Source organism: Sphaeramia orbicularis, chromosome 3 (assembly GCF_902148855.1).
Source record: "Sphaeramia orbicularis chromosome 3, fSphaOr1.1, whole genome shotgun sequence".
NCBI classification, from domain to species: domain Eukaryota; kingdom Metazoa; phylum Chordata; class Actinopteri; order Kurtiformes; family Apogonidae; genus Sphaeramia; species Sphaeramia orbicularis.
This window is the reverse complement of record NC_043959.1, coordinates 35,450,833-35,471,559: the sequence shown is the minus strand read 5'-3', so window position 1 is coordinate 35,471,559 and position 20,727 is coordinate 35,450,833. Positions and strand designations below refer to the sequence as shown.

Genomic DNA, 20,727 nt, shown 5'->3' with positions numbered 1-20,727 from the left:
CAAAGGACATTTCAAAAATAGTTGGAGTGTCCATAAAGACTGTTTATAATGTAAAGAAGAGAATGACTATGAGCAAAACTATTACGAGAAAGTCTGGAAGATATTTTTAAAGAAGAATGGGAGAAGTTGTCACCTGAATATTTGAGGAACACTTGGGCAAGTTTCAGGAAGCGTGTGAAGGCAGTTATTGAGAAAGAAGGACACATAGAATAAAAACATTTTCTATGATGTAAATTTTCTTGTGGCAAATAAATTGTCATGACTTTCAATAAACTCATTGGTCATACACTGTCTTTCAATCCCTGCCTCAAAATATTGTAAATTTTGCTTCCCCACCCTGTATATATACAGAGAACCTAAAGTGGAAGGGCACATCTACATGGGACCCAGGGTGGGGGGAGCAGCAACAATATTCTGTATTTGTATTTTCATGTTTTTAGAAGGGTCTTTCATTTTTATGCTTGTGTGTGCACATAAATATGTGATGATGTGTGTTGATTATGTGTTTTATGTTTTTAATGCTTGCACTACATACATACATACACATTTCTCCTACTGGGACACAAAGAAACCTTGAACCTTGAACAAGACCCTGTATAAGGAACAGAACAACGCAGGAATCTGTACCAACAAATGAAAGATGGAGTTGGGACAGCGGTGGGTTCCGAAGAAGAGGAGCAAAGCCTGCGTGCTGAAGCATTTGGGATATCTGGTCAGATTTAAATATGGCAACGTGCAGGAGATTAGAAAATAGGATGTGCAGAATAAAATCAGATGAAGTGGGCTGAAGTTGACTTTGTGGCCTGATAAAAATAATGCTACACTTTTTGTCCATGTGTGACAAAAGGTTGTAGCAGACTTCTTCCCTCAAATGATTTAGAAATGCAGTAGCTGTAGGACATCTTTGCGTCACTTCAGAAGAAAAACTCACAACTCAAATAATAAATCACCCATCTGTGTACATTTAATAGTCACATGTTTGTTAGCTTTTGACTGATGCTACATAACCTTTTCATTTTGTTACCCCAACCCCTAAAGGGGAGACAAAGGATGTTTTTGGTCTGGTTAGTTTGTTAACACTACTGTAGAAGCAAAACTACTGGATTAATTCATACCAAATTGGGTTTATACATTGCCAGTGACCCAGAATAGATATCACTACATTTTGGGAAAAGTAGGTCAATGTTCACATTTTTTTTTTTTTTATCTTTTTTTTTCTTACATTTACTCATAATGGGTGAAATTTCAAATGTCCATAAAAACATCTATTTTGTTTCAATTTACTTCAAACTTGGCACATATATAGAGGCAATTGATATGCTGGCATCACCACACGCATAGACATGATGACATCAGTTGGATCGATGCCAAAATAAGCTACAACGCGTGCAAGGGGCGGGGTTTGATACAAGTCATATTTTTGTAAGTCTTTGAGGGGATGGTGTTTTTCAGTTAAGCTGCTTTACTCAAAAACTTAAAGTTAGTTTAAACTAAATGTTTGTGTGACGTACATAGAAGCATTTAGGCAATTCTATAATTGCATCATGTACATGTTTATTGTAGTTTGTGCGCTGATATGAATGAAAGTACTGTACGCTGCTGCCACTCTGCTAACTTATGCCGTCAAATGTTGGTGCGTGGTTGGTTTTATGTCATGCAAACAAACTGCAGCAACGTGTAGAACTGCATTTAGGCTACTTTACTTTAAATTGAGGTTCCAAGCCAAATTTCAATTCTTTTTCTGTCATCTTCTCCACCAACAGTAATAACTTTTTTCTTTCTACAGTACTTCAGTGGTACTTCACATAACAGCTCAGTAATAACGGTAATAGTGGAGCAGTAGTTTTGTAATAGGTAATAAAGTAGTAATACTGTAATACAGTGTACTTACCAAAGTACAAACACAAACACTGGCTTAAATATTCACACAAAATACCAACTCGATGGCTAAAAGAGAAAAATTTATTTATTTATTAATTTATTTTATTTAAATTCTTAGAGCACTGATTTGTGAAATATTATCAACAAAGACAGTATAACAATTGTTTTGTGAAACGAAGACAGATGATTTTAGCAGAAGGCACTGAAACATTTGGAATTTATTTGGTGTCTGCTGAAATGATTACCATTTTAAAGCCATATAAAACCTTTACAAAGAGGTCCTATAAGAGAGTTTACCTGTTTGTCATTGGTCCATTCTGCTGTGGTCTGGTTCATAGGATGAATCCTGTCGGAATAATCCTGTCAATGGGAAACTGTTTCAGTCACCACTCTCCTCTGTTATCAGCATGGCACTGTTTTTAAAGTCTGAGCTGAAAATGGCATGTTCTCTAGTATTTTCTTTTGTGATTTTAATACTTAGGTGCTCTAGCCCATGTGTAATTGTTCTATAAATCAAGTTAACCCCGTCACTATTTTGCACAGGCACAGTTTCTGCATCCAGTCGAAGATCAGTGTGACTTACATAACGAAACACAAACCTACCAGTGAGGGTTTTTTCTTTTTGCAGAATGACATTAGATCTTTCCAGACCTGAAGTGTCACAAAATGGGCGTGGCTTTGCGAGACTAATTCTACTGCTTTAAGTCTTGTCAAAGTTATTCTTGGCTGACAACAGGACTGAAGGGTTTTCCGTCGGCCATGAAATCTTCAATCTCCTCGACAGTACGAGGGACGCAGGTCAGCACCTCTATACCACTGGCTGTCACTGTGATGTTCTCTTCAATGCGAACCTGCAGAAAGAATTGACATATTAGACAAACATAAAGAAATCAAAACATAAAACCATAAAAGAGAAAAGATAAATAAAAAATAAAATAAAATAAAATCAAAACATGACAGTGAAAGGAAAATTCATTAAATCAAAAAATGTAAACAGACACTGTGTATTGATATCATACACAAAAGACTTTTTTTCCATGTGTAAAATTATAAAATTCTGTTAACCTTGTGTTAGTTTTAAAAATAATGACTTCAACTGCCAATATTAGGTCTTGTCTAAGTCTTTCAGAGATACTACAGCAAGTTAATCATCACCACACATTAATAGATCTGTGGTAACTGTTAAGTCATTTATAAACTGTCCACAGATAACATTGATGGCTATGTCAAACTTTTTCCCTACTCCTCATTAATGAAACATACACTGACTTGATATGTGAACGCCATCATTTTCAGAATCAGATGAAGTTTGTTTTGTCTTTTTTTAAATCAGTCACTTTAGATGGTTTGGTTCCATCACAATTCATCATCAGTTCATATTCAACTGGCATCTGTAATATGTAATGATCAGACCATCCGTTAAAAACATCACTCTACAGTGGCTACAAACGTTACTCAGCTTCACTTTTAACTGTGCTTCATTGAATTATTTGTTCTGCAGTTAAGCTTGAAGTATTTTACTTTTTGTATTTCTTGTCCTTATACATAATTGTAAATATTATATATTGATTGCTTTCATTTCTGTGTAAAGCTTTGAATTACCCCTGTGTACAAAACAAGGATATAAACACCTACATAAAGCTGCACTACCTACATCATCTCATATTATACCAGTGAATCCACTATCCAGGTAGACTCACCCCTCCAAAGCCACGGAATCGAGCCAGGACGTGGTTGTTGATGAAGCGGCTCTGGACAGGATTGGCCAGGGCCTGGTCCAGCAGGTAATCGATAAAGTATATGCCAGGTTCGACAGTGAGGACCATCCGCTCCTGTACTGGACGGCCCATCAGGAGATTACACAGGCCAGGCTCATTAATACGATCCACCCCCTAAACACACAACAGTGTTGTCAAATGTTTTACTAATCCTGTTGAGTTAGTATTTTAATTTTTCTTTCAACATAACTTCCAGTTGGTTGACTAAACCACCTGGTATTTTATATCGCTAACAGTTATAATGTACCAAAACTAAACCTTTTATCAGTATCAGCACACCAAAAATGTGAAATGAAAAGAAACAGTACTTTTTGTAATATGCCATCTTGTTAATAGAATAGAACAGAATGGCATAGAATGGCATAGAATAGAATAGAATAGAATAGAATAGAATAGAATAGAATAGAATAGAATAGAAAAAATCAGGAGCAGCGAAAATCAGTTTAGCAGCAAAAACCCAAGTATCACACAAAATACTGAAAAAATTAAGCATGTGCAAAGAGCTACAGGATAAAATATTAAAAATACACATACTACTAGAGTATGACTAAAATTACTGAAATATACAACAGCTAACACTATTCTACAGATGAGAGGAAGGTTTCTTTTATACAGGTTGAATCACCGTCCTGAGCATAAATATACCATTAGATTAGGAACTGTAATTACCCCAAAGCTAGACTTACTGAAATGAGATAGTTTTCATTCTTATCCACAGAAAGTGGAATAATAAATACCATGTTCAGTGTCTTTTGTATCTATTTCAGCCTTCAAAGCAACATTTCACCTTCCCCTCTCCTCTGGCCTCATCCTGAACCTCCTTCCACAGCTCAGCTTTTTGCTCCGTTTTACTCATGGGACCTTCATTATTCATGAAACATCAATATTCCAGGAACAGGTATGTGTCTGCAGACTAAAACTGTTACAAGCTAGACTCCTGGTGGTCGGTGATTCCCACCTCAGGGTATCCTCCCACATCGTGCACGTCGATGCCCAGCAGGTGTCCCAGGCCGTGGGGCATGAAGACGGAGCCCAAGTGGACCTTCAGCATGTCCTCCACACTGCCCCTCAGGATGCATACTTTCACCAGTTCCTCCAGGTGAACCCGGTCAGCCAGGCGGTGCATGTTGGTCCACTTTACACCTGCAACACAAACAGCAGTGTATGTGATATTTTTGGAGCCTTGAATCCTGTTAACATGTAGGTACTGCACTTTATTTGGTTTATCTTGTTTCGCTTTAATAATCATTCATTTGTATTGGTTTACAAAAATGTGCAACAGGCTATTACAGGATGTCTACATATATTAAAATGTGCAACTATCCCTTGTCTATAGCAAAATATCTAAAAGATAATGAAAGGAACACTTTAATAAGGTTACATCTTATTACACAAATACAGATACACTGAAAATTAACTGCAATACATCCATATATTAGATCCTACAAACACCAAAAAAAATAATCAGGGTTCCTACAGGTTAAATTTTAGACATTTTAAGACCTCTTAGAACAGAATTTAATGCCCATTTCCCAGCCTATTTCGCAGCCATACTGGCAAAAATCTGTGACTCCTCGAATTTAGGAAAATGTATTTATTTACTCCAATGCCTTGATTCCCAACATTCCAAGTTGAACTGATTTCTTGCACAAGGTGCAGTGAGTTTCAAACATGTTTCGGTCCAGTCGTGTCAACCAGGTCAAGAATGATCTTTTTTCAAACATTTGCACATCCCCATCCCATGCTTATGTTTCACCTGTAAGCCATCACTTAAAGTTCCAAAAGTCAGCTTTCTTGGATGACTATCGGCTGCACACATGTTGGGCTGAATGTTCTGTGATCATTTCTCACCGGGGGCTGCAAAATTATTGGTTCCTAATTTGAATGTAATTTGTTAAGTTAGAGCAGGTGGAACCGAGTCGACTAACGTTACTTTCTTTGCAGCATGGACATTTCCCAGATCCATTTAAACACTGTGTTTTTAAATTCCTGTGACCTCAGCTAAATTTTACACTTTAAAAATTGCACTTTAAAAAACTGTCTAACTTTTCTGTTATTACTATATAACTGTTTGTTTTAATTTATTGCTATTACCTGTCTGTAAAACCTGTTTTCTTTCATGGCGTGTACTGCTGACCTCTTGGCCAGGTCGCCCTTGTAAAAGAGATCTCGATCTCAATGGGAAAAAAAACAAACACAATACAGTGAACACGTTTTATGTCAACATAACTTAAGATCCACCATATCAAATTTAATACCTTTTAAAGACTTTTTTAAGGTATTAACTGCAGATTTGTAAATTCAAGACTTTTAAGACCCCGTGGAAACCCTGATAATGTGCATTCCACCTCTGTGCTGCTGACATTCCAGTAAGGAATATAACCTGGTTTAATAGCAGCCATGACAGTCCTGGAGGACTTGAGGACAGCCTCATAGATGTCCCGCTGGTCTGCAGTAAACTTCCCATTGGCCGGGAAGGAACAGGTGATGTCTGAAGTGTAGCAGTAGTACTCTCCACCCATATCAAAAAGACTGTGAATAACAAAATATCAAACTGCTTTTAGGTTTGTTGAGTTGCTTAAAGCAAACATGAAAAGATAATCCAACTCCATATTGTGATTTAAGCTGAAAACAATAACAGGCAAATCATATCTGACCTGTTTTACAATGAAAAAACATACAACAGAACATCATTTGACCTTGGAGCTCATGAATGTTTTTCTATACAATCATTTAATTTTTTATTCTTATGCACATTCTTAAGAAATTCGGCACAGTTAAGCATTTACTACATCTACTAGTGCCATTTGCTCTCACAAAACTTAAAAGACTTTTAAGGACAGAAGTGATGAAGTGTTTAGGGTATTATTTTATCCCCCTGTTCCGGCAAGGAAACCTTAAAATGTACAACATTACGGGGTCTTTGTTGTCATATTTTGCATTTCAAAATACTCCTCACATTCTAAAAAACACAGCAGTCCACAACACATATACACCATCTTCTTCCTTCACTACAAATGATATGAAGTTCACCAGAAAGACATGAAATACAGTAGGTTGTACTGATACTGTCTGCTATAAAATACAAGCCAAAATATTCATATCACTAATTCCTTATTAAATGTGTTGTAACATGGATGAGTGACTAAATGTACATGTTTCAAAATTGCTGATGAATTTGGGAGTGCTGTTTTCAGTAAGCATGGAAAGGTTTGAAGGGGTAGGATTAGGTAACTTTATACTTCTTCCTACTCCGTTTTGCTCATGTAAATTTTGAGGCTTATGACGTTGCAGTTTTAAGTTACCGTTTTGTTCTCATTCTCTTGATTATCATTTATTTGTGTTTCTGTTTTTAAATTGTCATTTACATGATCGAAATAAAGATATCAATCGATCAATCAGATTAACTTTTTTGTTTGAAAAATGTTTCAACTTGTTCTGATTTGGTCATGTAATAAAACATTACAGTTAAATGTTAACAAAAAAATCAAACACATGAACTAACTAATGAACTTTGGTGCTGAATCAGGGCAGACTAGTCTATTAACTCCAACAGCTCCTCCTTCTGGAGAATCTGATGCTCACAGTCCAATGGCAACGTGAAGTTTAGAAGTAGAAATTAAATTATTAGAAATTAGAAATTACTTACCACATGTCTCCGTCAAAAATGGTCTTGTCATTTGGAGCCCCAGGATGTCCATAGTAGATAATGGAACACTTATTTCCCCTGTTATTTAAAAAACAAATCACAAATATCATAATAATATAACTGAATGTGAGTACAAATTGGTAACTGAGTGACAATAAAGAGAGCTACCATTAAAACAAACTAGTAATTTACATGCTTTTCACTGCGACATTAATGTCCTTTTGTCACCTTTTGTAAAGACACATAACAGCACCTCTGTGATGAACATGTCCTCATTTTTAACATTCTCATTTTCAACAGAAAAATAACCTGCACCTTCTAATGGCTAATCAGTGGATGCCAGGAAGTATTCATTACATGTGACCTTTCATATAAAGGTTGAAGCATAATTAGTGACAGTGTTTTGAAATTCTTCATCCATCTGGCACCACGCAACAAAAAGTGCTGAGGTTGGTTTGTCCAGCCTGGATACTGCAGGGTTACGTGGTGTCTCTGCATTTTTAACTCCTTACATAGAGATCCAGTAAGAATCCTGATGATATACTGTTTTATGTACAAATAATATAGGCTTCAAAGATGAACATTTCAACAAAATCCTAGACTGATGCTGCAGTGGCATATTCTTAGTTAAGATGTAAACTAGTATGAATGTGGATGACACTAAATGGACCATGTCTGTCCAATTTCATGGTTTATACATGGAAAAGATTGAATCAAATTAATGAAACTCATAGAAACCACACTGTTATCATTTATTTTTCAATAATTTAATAATATTTCCAACCCGGCTGGTTCACATGTAAATGCTGGATCTGACCTGAACGCTGGAACAGACACAGCATTAAACACACAACGTCCTCCCTGGTGTGTAATTCATTAAAGTTATACCTACCAATCTGGCATTTCGCACAGCATTTCACCCGCTTCCCCCTGCCTGAGCTCTGACACTCCCCTCCTCACCTCACCTAATGCACGCGGTGGGAGCGGAGGTAGAGGTGGAGGTGAGGTCTGCTCCGGTGTGGCTGCAGACCCCTCCCTCAGTAATCAGACACACCATTATCCACCTGCTGCTCCTTTATCATTAGTAGACCCTGTGTTCAAGGGTCTGGTCTGTAGATCATTGTGTTCACTGCACCTCATCACCTACAATAAAGGCTCCAGATTCAGGCGAACTGTGCCATACTGTGAGTGTGTGGACTCTGCGGACTGTCCGTGGACATTTGAGGTTTCATAGTCATACATTGTGTGACACCATGTACGTGTAACGTGGAGTCCGTGCAGTCGTAATAATTGAGCTTTGGGTTGACATGTCTGCGGAGTCAAGTACACCTGACTCCCAGATTTTATCACCGTCCTTCATTCACCGGACTCAGATTGCTGCAATCAGGTTTTGCTGTTTGTTCTCCTTGGTTGTTGTTTGAGTTCTATCCATTCACAGCCCTTGACAGGAGGAAGAGTTGTTGAGCCGCATTATGTAATAAATTCCCATTATGTAATAAAAGTTCAAAATGTAATAAGAATGTCACGTCATCTTGTAATAAAGCCGCATTATGTAATAAGCTGACACATTTTGTAATAAACTATGTCAACGCATTATATAGTAAATTTTTTCACATTATGTAGTAAGTTATTACAATTTGAGAAATTTTTTACAAAATGCACTTGACACATTTTTATTAAAAAAAAAAAAAAATGTAATAACATGGTTCATTATGTATGTACCAAAGGTGTGATGGTTTAGCTCTCTTTTATATCCAGAAATGTTGGTTACATTGTTAAGGACACTTTCCTGAGTTTTTTTTTTTTCAACTGGCATAGACACCTCATATTGATCAAAATATTTTAATTTGCCTTAAAAAGGTTCTGTTTAGAAATAAAGCCATTTATTGTTCAACATCGGCACTTTCTACTTTGTGTGTGCATGTTGGAGTGTGTGTAGTAATGGCAAATGTAATGGTAACAGGTAGGCCATCATTACCACTACTACAACTTCTGATCTGCAGGGCTACTTCAATTAAAGAGGGACAAAAAATCTACTTGAGTGTCATTATTACGTAATGAACCATGTTATTACATTTTCCTGAAAATAAAAATGTGTCGAGTGCATTTTGTAATAAATTTCTCAAATTGTAATAACTTACTACATAATGCGAAAAAATGTACTACATAATGCATTGAGGTAGTTTATTACAAAATGCGTCAGTTTATTACATAATGCGGCTTTATTACAAGATGACGTGACATTCTTATTACATTTTGAACTTTTATTACATAATGGGAATTTATTACATAATGCGGCTCAACAAGAGTGCGAGTGAAACGTCAGATTCAGAGGCACCGGTATCTGATGCGGGACAATGGCAATGGATGACTGATAGACAGGAAGCTCGGCCAATTATTTTATTCAGACCGAATAAAATGATTAGTCAGACTTTTATTAGAAATATGAGAATTAAACATTTCTGAGTTTCAAAACCTGGTGGATTTCTTTTACATTGTTGTTTGCCACAAGCTTATTAGGAGCATTTTAAGATTACAAAAGAAAAGCATAAAAATGCCACATTGTACAGTATAGCTTTAATTAGACAAGACATTATTAAAGTAAACATGTCACAGGTACTAAATTGTGAATGGAAATAAGTGAGCCTTACGTCCCACAGATACAGGTGTACGAGGTGTGTCTCATCCCTCCTTTGCTGTAGCAGTAGTGCTGGAACAGGCTGCAAAACAGGAACAGAAGCGTCCATTCAAAGAAATATCCAGGTAAGAAAAAGGAAACTAAACCATTTCAGCGCAACACAGATCAGAGAAAACCCTAATTATCTGAAGGACTTCCACTACCCTGTTCTTGACTCTAGGCTTTTTAAGAAATTATTCTCAAGTCATTCTTTAATCATCACACAGACGCACATCAAACACATGTACGACTCAGGACAGAAAGGCTGTGTCGGGTGATGAGCCCACGTTTCCTGACTCTTTCCATAAAATGAAGGTAAATGAGACTGAAAGCTGCTCTGACACATTAATACAGAAGAGAAAACACACAACAAATAACCTTTTCCACTTTCCAAACTGAACTGAATAATTTAAAAGCTACATGCACTTTGAATACAAGCATTTTCTTGTGGTTTAAGTCGCAGGTGAATCTCAAAATAACACTTGAATTGATATCTGTATTCATTATTTCCACCAAGGTTATGTTTTCATTACTGGTTTTGTTTTAGTAAGATTAGGCAAAAACTACTAATTTGGATGAAATCAGTACATTTTGGTACAGATTCATAAAAAGGGGATTTGCATGAATTACAGGATGTACCTGAGTTGAGGTATGAGCTTTCCAAAGTCTCAGTTGTAGTTTTCACTGTGACACAATGAATCGCAAAAGTTTATATTTGGTTATAGTGCTGCTCTGCTCAAAGCAAACAGTCAAGCAGTGTGTGTGTCTGAAGTAACCACGTCTACCTTTGTAACTGCAGGTCTGTGACACGTGACTAAACACTGAACAGCCACAGGAAGCCTCAACCCCACTGCACCAGAACTAACAATTACACAGTTAGCAGTGTCAACATGCATGACATTTCCTTTTCTTCTGGCTCCTGAAGCAGCGGGGTGTAATCCAAACAGCTGGTCCACTGCTCCATCACCCACTGCTCATTTCACACGTCAAATTCATGGGCTTAAATAAACCATTAATGACACTCAACAACACAGACTTAATGACTGTGACTGTAGCAGCATGTTGTGTCTCAGACTGAATGTCCTGGTTGATGGTTTCCATATGTTTTTGAGTAAAATCAAATAAAATGCAGTGCTAATGCTTTAGTTCTTAAATATAGATATAAAATTAAATATAAATGCCCCATCAACAGTATTTGTGTAACATGAGATGCGTAGCCAAAAATGAGCTCATGATGTCTTATAATTGTAAAATATGGTTAATTCTCTTGCCCAGTGATTCCACCCACAACATAGGTATGACATGTCCAGAGGCTGCTCAAACAGTGTTTACAGTTACACTGAAAAAAAAAAAAGATTCTTTGAGTTTACTTGATTTTATTGTGGACATTGGTCCCACATGATCAGAATGAGGAGATCTGACACACTTTTTCATTTTGCTTCCATGAACTAGTGCATGTAAAGTCAACCCACTGAATTCAAATCAGAATGACTGAAAGAATCATGTTAATGCAACCCATAATTTCCCAGTTACCCTAATATACATTTACAATAGAATTTAATCATGTCCAGGGTATGGCACTCCTTATACTGGGGACAATAAAAGGACACCTCATATTTCATCAGAGGTTACCAAGACACAGATGTCACAAATTTTGAGGGAACATGCCACTGACATGTCTGATGCAGATACGATGCCCTGAGTGATGATTTAATATATTGTGCAACACCTAAAACAAATTAAAAATATAAAGTGTCACATAGGGTGTTTATATTTTTCCTCAGTGTATATAAACCAGCAGACTTCTGTTTTTCACATAATTGAATGTAAACCTAAATTTAACAAACTATCAAAGCTAAAATGCACCACTCACCTCTCCATTTCATATTCTTTCTGTCCAGGTTTCACATGTTTCATGACCTAAAGATAAAAAGTCAGTTATTTCATACCAAAATAATTAACAGCTGTTCTTAATGTAAAAACACTGAGCTGTAATTATAGTTTCTGTGACTGATCACTTTAATGTGTCAGGTTGTCATTTTTCACTCCCATCTGAAATGCACAATAACAGGTTAATGAGATGAAATGAGAACATTTGATGAGTTCCTGAACTAAAGAAGTTTTATTGTAGTTTGTGTGCAATGTTTTGCCGATCTGAGATGTCATCACCTCAAACTTAAAACTGGGTGAATCATGGATTATTTGCTGAAGCGTATTCTGCAGGATCTACCCAGAGTTACCATGAAGAGTTCAGAAGTCAGCAGGAATGGCCTGAGGCACTTGACAACTTGGGAGAACGTTTTCTGGTTTTAGAAAATAGACTTTGAGCAAAACTGTCTTTGAGTAAATATATGCCTCAAAAAACTGTGTCTAATGGTTCCACTGAGCAACAGGGGTGAGACAATGTCAAATGCTGTCGGTGAGTGAGATCCCCAGACAAATTACAAGAAGAGTTTGACTGCTGGTAAAATCTTGTGCAAGAGTTCAATATATTCTTGTCCTTGTTTGTTACAAAGGGCACAATCTGCCTGAACTATTAGCCTCCAGGCTAGTGTACAAGTAGTTTCATTTAGAACATTTGTATTTACTTTGGGGATTAACTGTAACTGTTTAGATATTATAAGGAAAGCCAAAGGTTATTGTGGAAAAAACATTTTACTTGAGTGTTTTCTGTGAATCCATGAGAGTGTTTTTTGTCAGTCTTACTTCTCATTAAATACTGTATCCATGATGCAAAACTAGATCCATAAAGAAATGTTCTTCCCAGTTTCCTGTGGACAAACTGAACTGGTCATGTCTTTTTCCACTGTTCATCATGAATCCCTCTGAAAACCCTGCAGATGGTCAGGTTTGTCGAGGGGATTTTACCATTTTGTGTGCTTCGCTGGAAATCCTGTTGGTGTAGCGCAGGACCTCCAGCTCCATATCGGTCTTCAACAGACGACTGTAGAACAGAAGCAACAAGTGAGAGACTGACTCTGGTTACTGCTCTGCCAGTGGAATCTTTTCTGTATCATAGTATGAGGCCAATACAACCCAACAGTACATGGAAATGTGCATTAATAATACACAACTAATGACTCAAGAGAAAGTACATAGAAAAGAGAAAATATCTAGTAGACTTTAGAGATTAACTAATGCTGATATGATGTTTTACAAACTATCAGTATCAGCAGAACTTGAGTCTGATGGTGGCTGATGTTGAGCTTCACAACTGGAAATAATCATGAGAGAAAAATATCTTAAAAGCTTCAGATTCACCGACAAACTATTTTTAAAATGTATGTTTTGTTGATCCACCTTTCTATATTATTGTGACTCAAGAGTTCAGCTGTGCAGTTTTATTTTAGTAATAAAGTCTAGAAAAAAAGTCTGTCTCATGTTTGTTTCTTTCCCCATAGTAATAAATAGGCTGTTGGCTTTTTTGGTTACATCAGTTGTTGAAAATCCACTATTGGTCTACCTCCAGTAAAGTGTACTTCAATTTCAGAAATGACAGACGAGCCCCGTCATTTGTTGACTCTCAACACATAAAAAGTGATTTTTTTTTTCTCGTCTGAACTCAAACCATTTATTACTGAACTGTTAGGAAGGTTGATGTAGCAAATAGTTAGAGATGAAATACAGTGAATATTTTGACGGATCCAAATAAATAACAGGGCAGCAGTAGCCAAAAGATAATGCAAAGCGTAAATAAATAAATAAAACTGGATCCATTATGAGAGTGTTGTGAGCTCAGACAGAGGAGGGGTCCAATCAAGTCTTTCTCCCCAGGAGGTGTGCCTGAGGAGCATTCCTCCTTATTTCACAAAATGTCAATTCATCTGGAGGGTGCAAACTAATGCCAAGGACAACCAAGCAAGCACGAAGTCCATTACATCTGTACTGACTGGCTCCGAACACTAGAAGAGGAAAAAAATAACAAGCCACAGAAAAACCCCTGTTTGTGATGGTGGACACACAATAACCTGGCAGGGCAGCTATAATTACAGAGGTTTGTGAGTCACAAGTGGCAGAATTTGACTGAAGAAAGTTAATTAGGAGAGAGACCAGTACAGGCCTAATTCCCTTGAGTGGACTACCGCAATAATATTATGGAACTAATTTCAATTACTTACCATTCCACAATGACTGGGTGTAAAAGGCTGTTGTTCACTTGGAAGCTGATAAAGCAACAGAAAACAGCAACATTATAAATATAAATGGAGTTTAATGCAAATGGATGTGTTGTCTCTGAAATAAAGATTTCTTTGTCTAAGTAGTTAAGGTCAGTGAAGAGAACAGATAAAAGACTGTAAGGTATGCAGTAAAAAAAAAAAAAAAAAAGAACAAAGAGCAGCACGAAGGACGAGAGTAACAACTAACAAACAAAATAAAGATCGTTTGTTTAATTGAATTATCTCCAAAATTAGGTTAATAAGCTACAATCACTGTGCACAGGAGTTCACTGCATTCTTGTTAATAACAGAATGAATAATAAAAACTTCATCAAAGTCTAATTATGTTCATGCAAATGACGCCCATTAAACATACTTGCTGATTCCTTGAAAGGAAGCTTCACGACAGGTGCTCCCACTGTCTGTGTTCAGTCCTCTCTGAACGGAAAGAAAAAAACATACATAAAACATGTTGAATTCTATCTCGTCCTAGTTCTAGTGCATTTTACACTTATCAGGGAGGCTAATTTATTTTTGATAAACTGTAAAAGGGTTCATGTTCATTCTGTCACTGTAGGTTTTAGCAGTAAATGCACAGGAGTAAAGTTCATACCAGTGTGAGGAGAAGCGCTGGTTTCATGGTGGACAGGACATCAGCGATCTGCAAGGACACAGGAAATGAACAATTAGCACAAAGAGGAAGAGCAGAGACAAAGAGCAGCAGTTTTCATTCTCTCAGGCTGTGGAATAAAGGTCACTCTGACAGACACCACTGAGGCTCTTCAGCCTCCCTGGTTCCCAGTAAAGCAGCCAATTGCAAAACTCAAGTGACTTTACTGCTCCACCGCCAACAGCCTAAATGTCAGATAACACATCTCTGACTCAAATTTCACAGAGCCTCTGCTGATATTTGGACATCAACAATATTATCTCTATTCCTAAAAGCAGTTTGGAGGACATTTTCTGAAAACTCTCCCTTAAACTCTAACCTGAATGGAAGCCTTGGTATTAGACAGTGGAACTGTTGTCATTATTATTTAAAAGACTCCCAGTTGAACTGACCATTAAATGTTTAACCTCCTAAGACCCAACTATGGGTTTTCTGTCCACATACTGTATGTGAACAAGACTTCCACAACTTTATACAAAAAAAGAATGAAAACTATCCACCACATCCCATAAAAATTTTAAAAACTGCATCTGAAGAAACTGTTGCATCATGATGTTTCCAATATAGGCACGTATTTAATAAAAAACAAAAAAAAAGCTTGTACTTTGCTGACATTTCCTGGGTCTTAGGAGGTTAAATACCAGTTTTCAGGATAACTAATTGGCTAAATAGTGAGTGAATGAATCAGAAAATACCCAAAACAGTGACAACATCAGACATCTTACAATTTAATGAGACACAGTTTTGACAAAGACACTGTTTCCTGGAAGACTTGTCTTTGACGGTATTACAGTTTAACCTGTGAATGATCAGAGAATGTAACACCTGAAGTAGGTGCAGAGAAGTAAAAATATCCTGAACGTCATCAGACGTCACAGTGTAAATATAGACACGGCTGCGATATTATAAATGATCATTAGAAACTCGGTTTGCTGTTGTGTGAAAGCTGCCGGTTGAGTCTGATTATCATAATTAGATTTCTTCACATGCACACCTCCAAAATAACTCAGAGCTGTCAACCTTCCAAACAGCTCCCCTGAGAACCTGCCGTCAACACTGATATTCATCACTGTTTTCTCAAACTCTCAATGTGATGTAGTTATACCAGGCTACTAAAATAAAGAGAAGGAAGTGACACATTGGACAGTAGGAGAATGGAGCATCGTCCTGTTAAAATCCTGCCAAAGACCAAGTACAAACCCAACAGTGATCCCACTACCTGGCATCAGTGGTTCAAATAAAACCCACTTCATCTTTAAAACAGGCTCTGGAGGCACTAATGTCCTTTCCTGTTTTATAGCTCAGTGGTTTAACATCAAAGTTCAGTTACTGCACATGTGAAAAGGTCACACGGTGAGATTTGAAGACCAGCAGCAGCACTTACATCACAGGTGAACTGCACCTCATCTACAGCATACTTCTGCTTGAAATGCTCCTTTGAAAAGATCCTGTCACAAATACAAAACACACAGTTGGTGAAAAAAAAACAAACATACACCATACTTTCCGAGCTATAAGCTGCACCTGACTATAAGCCGCATCCACCAAATTTTAAAAGAAAAAAATATTTGTACATATACAGGCCCCACCTGAGTATAAGCCGCAGGTGTCCACGTTGTAACATGAGATATTTACACAGAAAGATGTTAAACAGACAGATTATTTAAATATTTATTTCCATACCTTAACTGCTTTTTTCCAAACAGTACCTGTAACATGGCAGTAAAACGGCAGTAACACGGCTGGTTAAAAAACCCAGAAAAGTCATTGATCACTATCTTCATCTTCCTTCTGCTCATTGAAACCACTGAAGTCGTCTTCTTCAGTGTCAGAGTTGAACAGCCTCAGAAAGGCTCTGTCACACACCTTCTCAGTCTTTCTTCCGTTGTTGCTCTTAATGGCACTTGCATGCAGCATCTCTATTTCCTTCTTGGACCGCCAGATGGATTGATTTTTTACTTAAAAGCTGCATCATATGCATTTCTTTGTGTGTTTTCCATGATGAGGGTTTGTGCATGACATGCAAAATGTTTGTTAAAAGTTAAGCTTAAAACTCCTCCTCTTCGCATCACCTCTTTCACCTGTCTGTCTCGCTTTTGCGCTTCCTGCTAGAGCGCCTCCTGGAGGCCAGTAGCCCGTATAAATCTATACTCGAGCCGCATTATTGTATAAGCCGCAGGGTTCAAAGCGTGAGAAAAAAGTAGTGGCTTATATTGCAGAAAGTACAGTAACCAACATTCAAAAGACAATATAATGTCTTTGGCGCTGCGGGGGTGGGGGGTGATGCCCACTTAACACCATCTCAGTGCCGTGTCATATCATTTTCATCTTTGCTGGCTAGACGTGCAGTTTGAACCCGATGGAAAGGTGCTGTCCCACCCACTCATGCTCAGTGGTTGGAGGACCTCATGTCTTGTCTTGGTCTGGAAAAAATCCGCTATTCTCTTTACATCTCTGATATGAAATTCGACAAGATATGGGGCCCCTTTATGACTTACTTTCACAACTCAAAAGCCCTCTGACTTCCTCTGTAATCTCTAACCCAACACCCAGCTCATTATTTACTGTATCATGTGGTGCTCTAAAGGCAGTAAATCAGTGGTCCTTGGTTTTTCTTTTCCTTTTCTTTTCTTCTTTTTTTGCTGTTTGTTGGGAGTTTGATGTTTGTTTTCTGTATTCAAAAATGTTGTCTTTAGTTGAACATGTGCTGTATCTTTTGTTTCGTGCCAGAAAACAAAAAAAAAAACAATATAATGTAAAGTCATCTGTATTTTAAGATGTTAGACTCTAAAGATGAGATAAACTGGATGTGATTTATTTTGTGGTGACTTTAGCAGAAGTGAAGTGTTTAAGACAAAGGTCACAGCAAAACTAATGAAGGTGCTGATCAGCAAACTACTGAGAGAAAAGGACAGATTTTATACGTGATAAGATTTGCCCAGAGGTTAAAGATTAGGGAAGAGATTAATGTCAGTTTCATGTAAGTTTTCATTTCAGTTCATTTCAGCTAAGTCTCGCAAGTCATTTGTTGACACTTTCCTGTCATATTTTATATTATTTTATGTATCTTTTATTTTATTTTTATACAGTTAGAAAACTTAACATGTTCACCTTTCCAACCATTAAAGAAAAAGTTGGTCTAAAGGCAAAATTAAGAATTATCACTGTATGTTGCAATGTTTGTCTTCATGTACGTCCACCTAATTTAATACTGTGATATAATCATTTATTATCAGTATTTCCTTTGAAAAATAAAGTCACTGACTAGTAATAACCTGTATTGAAGTAGACTGAGCTTAATTTGCTACTTGAGAATCTTCTGTTATTCTGAATTCCTGACACTTTATTTCTATTTATTTATTGTATAAATAGTAGGTGTTTTACATTGAGACAGTTTATACTCAGTATTACCACACGCGTTTATTACTTTCCTGATATGTTTTTGTTTTAGTGTTTTTAAGTCTCTGGTTTATTTCATTTCTAAGTCTTCAAATAATCAAGTAATATCTAGAGGTTATTTGAGCTCTCCTTACTCTTCTAGGAAATCAGTTTTGGCATCTTATGGGTCTGGGTTGAATTCATTCAAAGAACAAACTCCACTCTTCTCTGTGTGTAAATCATGTAACTGTAAAGGTGAAAGTATGCACTCAGTTCTTTGAAGGTAAGTGTGACTCACTCTCCCATCCAAGTAGCATAGCTCTCAGGCAGTTTGGGAACAAAAAGGATGGATTTCCCTGAGTCCACATCAATGGCTCCGAGGCAGTCAGGCTCAGTTACTCCAAAAGCCCAGTGGAAGAACGACTCCTGTAGAATTCAAAGAATCAGCCAGAGGAGTGATGGGATTATAACAGTCAGCTGTAGATCTAGTCAGATTACACACATACAAATGTTTTACAGAGGTTAGGCCAGTTAATTTCACAACAGAGCTCTGCGGTCACACTGGAGGGGGTGACCTAAGACCACCTGAGGATCCTGAACAGATAGACTGATGGATATTTTAGATTCAGAGCAGGAAAAAATCAATACTCCATCAATCAGCAAATATCTGGATGAAGACACAGCATACCCTCAGCAGTTTTCCTCAGTCCAATGGGGATAGACAGGCCATGACAGGTTATTAGATCCATTGTTCAAATTTTCTGACAGTCATTCATTTTGAATCCCATGTCTGATAAAATAAATTAATTTGAGTGTGTTGCTCTGATACAGCTGACTTCATTTCTTTTTACCACGTTATCTGAGGCCAATGATGAAATGAGAGGAGAACATTTATTTATTTACTTACTTGATCTTATTAATAACCCCTCCTGCATTCTGGATTACTAATATTTGTTCTTGGCCTGGAAAAACATAAGTCGATCCCTAAAAAAATAATGCCATACTCTAACTTTCACTTAACCAATAAACAAAGATAAATATGGACCCCCCCATGCAAAAATCAATGGTCACTAGATGCTCATCAAACTCTTTTTCTATGAATCCAGCCCTATAACAAGCTTTGTACATCCTTCACGTCTGTGCAAGATTAATCGGTCAAACCAGCCTCTATTCTAAGCCATTGCTAAATGTGGACCAGAGAATAATAAAGACCTACCTGTCTGAAAAGCAGGTCTGTGTCGGTGCAGTACCTCTGTGTCTGCTCTCCTCCCTGCAGAACCACCACTGATGGCAACACCACTCCGTTTTTGGCTTTCAACCCCTCACACAGTCGACGGCGGTTCTCAGCAAAAAGGGCAGCAGACACCTTCAGAGTGTCGTTACCCAGCCAGTAGACAGGTCTAACGAGAACAGAGACTGGGTGACTGTGGTAAAGGAATGGGTGGAAAGACTGGGCCTTGTAAGTGGTTTCAGATCAGGATTGTACCAATAGTAATGACCTTCCATAATTCACAAAATACAGACCTTATCAGCTATTTATAGGTGTAACATCAATTTTTTCTCTTTAGATTTCATGACTTTTTCATTTACACCTCTAAAGACAGCGGTGAAACCAATTCTACAAATCCAGGGAAATTAGTTCATCTGTTGAGCCCAGAGGAGAGACTAATTGGGCTTCAGTTGAATCCACAGGTAACTTCTGTCCTACTGCCCTCAGAAAACAGTAGGACACAAGTCAGAAACTAATTGGTTTCCTCTTGCAATAAATCTTGGTCTCTGCCTCTCCTTATAGTATAAAACCTATGTCTGTACCAAAGGTTAATCCATAACCCCACAGTATTTTATGGCTTAATGATTTGTGGAAGAGCCCCACTGAGGCTGTGGATGATGTTTCAAAGGAAGACACACACAGTAATGAGTCATAGTAAAACCTCATTATGTCTATAACATGTTGATTTTCAGTGGAAGAGATTTATTTTTACTTGATTACATAAGATTGTAAATAGATCGTATTTGTTCCTCCTGTCAGAGTCTGAGCCAGCTAAATCACATATTTGCTGATTGATGACAGTTTTGTAAATACCACAAGATACCCTGTAATTTTATTCTATACAATAATTCAGAATTGAGGACAAATCCACTATATGAAAGGCAAACTAGCTTACTATCGTGTATTTATGAAAAAATCAGGTTTTTTTATGTGACGTTTGAACCATTAACGGCTCTGTCATTTTCAGAATTTGATACTATACTTTTAAAACACAAAAAACTCTGTTTTCTAAAAGCATTCAAAACATTGTACAATCATTACTCATCGTAAAAAAAGTAATACAGTTTCCAATTTCACGTATTTAGGCAAAATGTCTGGTACAGTTAATTACTGTACTTTATGTACTGTCACAACGTAGTAATAAAAAGCTCAAATGAATTATCTAAACTGAAATGAAAATAAATAAAAACATGGAATAATATAAATATATCATCAGATGAAATTAGTGCATTTCAACTCACTGTGGTGCTGCAGCCATGATGATGCC

General features: G+C 37.2%; 1 protein-coding gene across 1 annotated transcript; it reads right to left on the bottom strand.

Annotated features, from left to right (window-relative positions):
• Positions 1 to 2,026: 2,026 nt before the first annotated feature.
• On the bottom strand, positions 2,027 to 20,727 carry LOC115417034 (xaa-Pro dipeptidase-like). The gene is made up of 15 exons (XM_030130958.1): positions 20,702 to 20,727; positions 19,407 to 19,590; positions 18,489 to 18,616; positions 16,197 to 16,260; positions 14,756 to 14,803; positions 14,519 to 14,580; positions 14,104 to 14,148; positions 12,854 to 12,929; positions 11,859 to 11,905; positions 9,960 to 10,028; positions 7,309 to 7,386; positions 6,043 to 6,191; positions 4,618 to 4,802; positions 3,582 to 3,773; positions 2,027 to 2,732 (listed from the first exon to the last, which is right to left on the bottom strand). The coding sequence occupies exons 1-15, from the start codon at positions 20,716 to 20,718 to the stop codon at positions 2,598 to 2,600; spliced, it is 1,479 nt and encodes a 492-aa protein (XP_029986818.1). The 5' UTR covers positions 20,719 to 20,727; the 3' UTR covers positions 2,027 to 2,597.

Bases quoted from the DNA above. Each gene is read 5' to 3' on its own strand.
- LOC115417034 (XM_030130958.1), bottom strand. The intron at 16,261-18,488 runs GTGAGTCACACT...TATTTGTGACAG, and splicing joins TATGCTACTTGGATGGGAGA to GATCTTTTCAAAGGAGCATT. The intron at 14,804-16,196 runs GTAAGTGCTGCT...GTGTCCTTGCAG, and splicing joins AGGTGCAGTTCACCTGTGAT to ATCGCTGATGTCCTGTCCAC.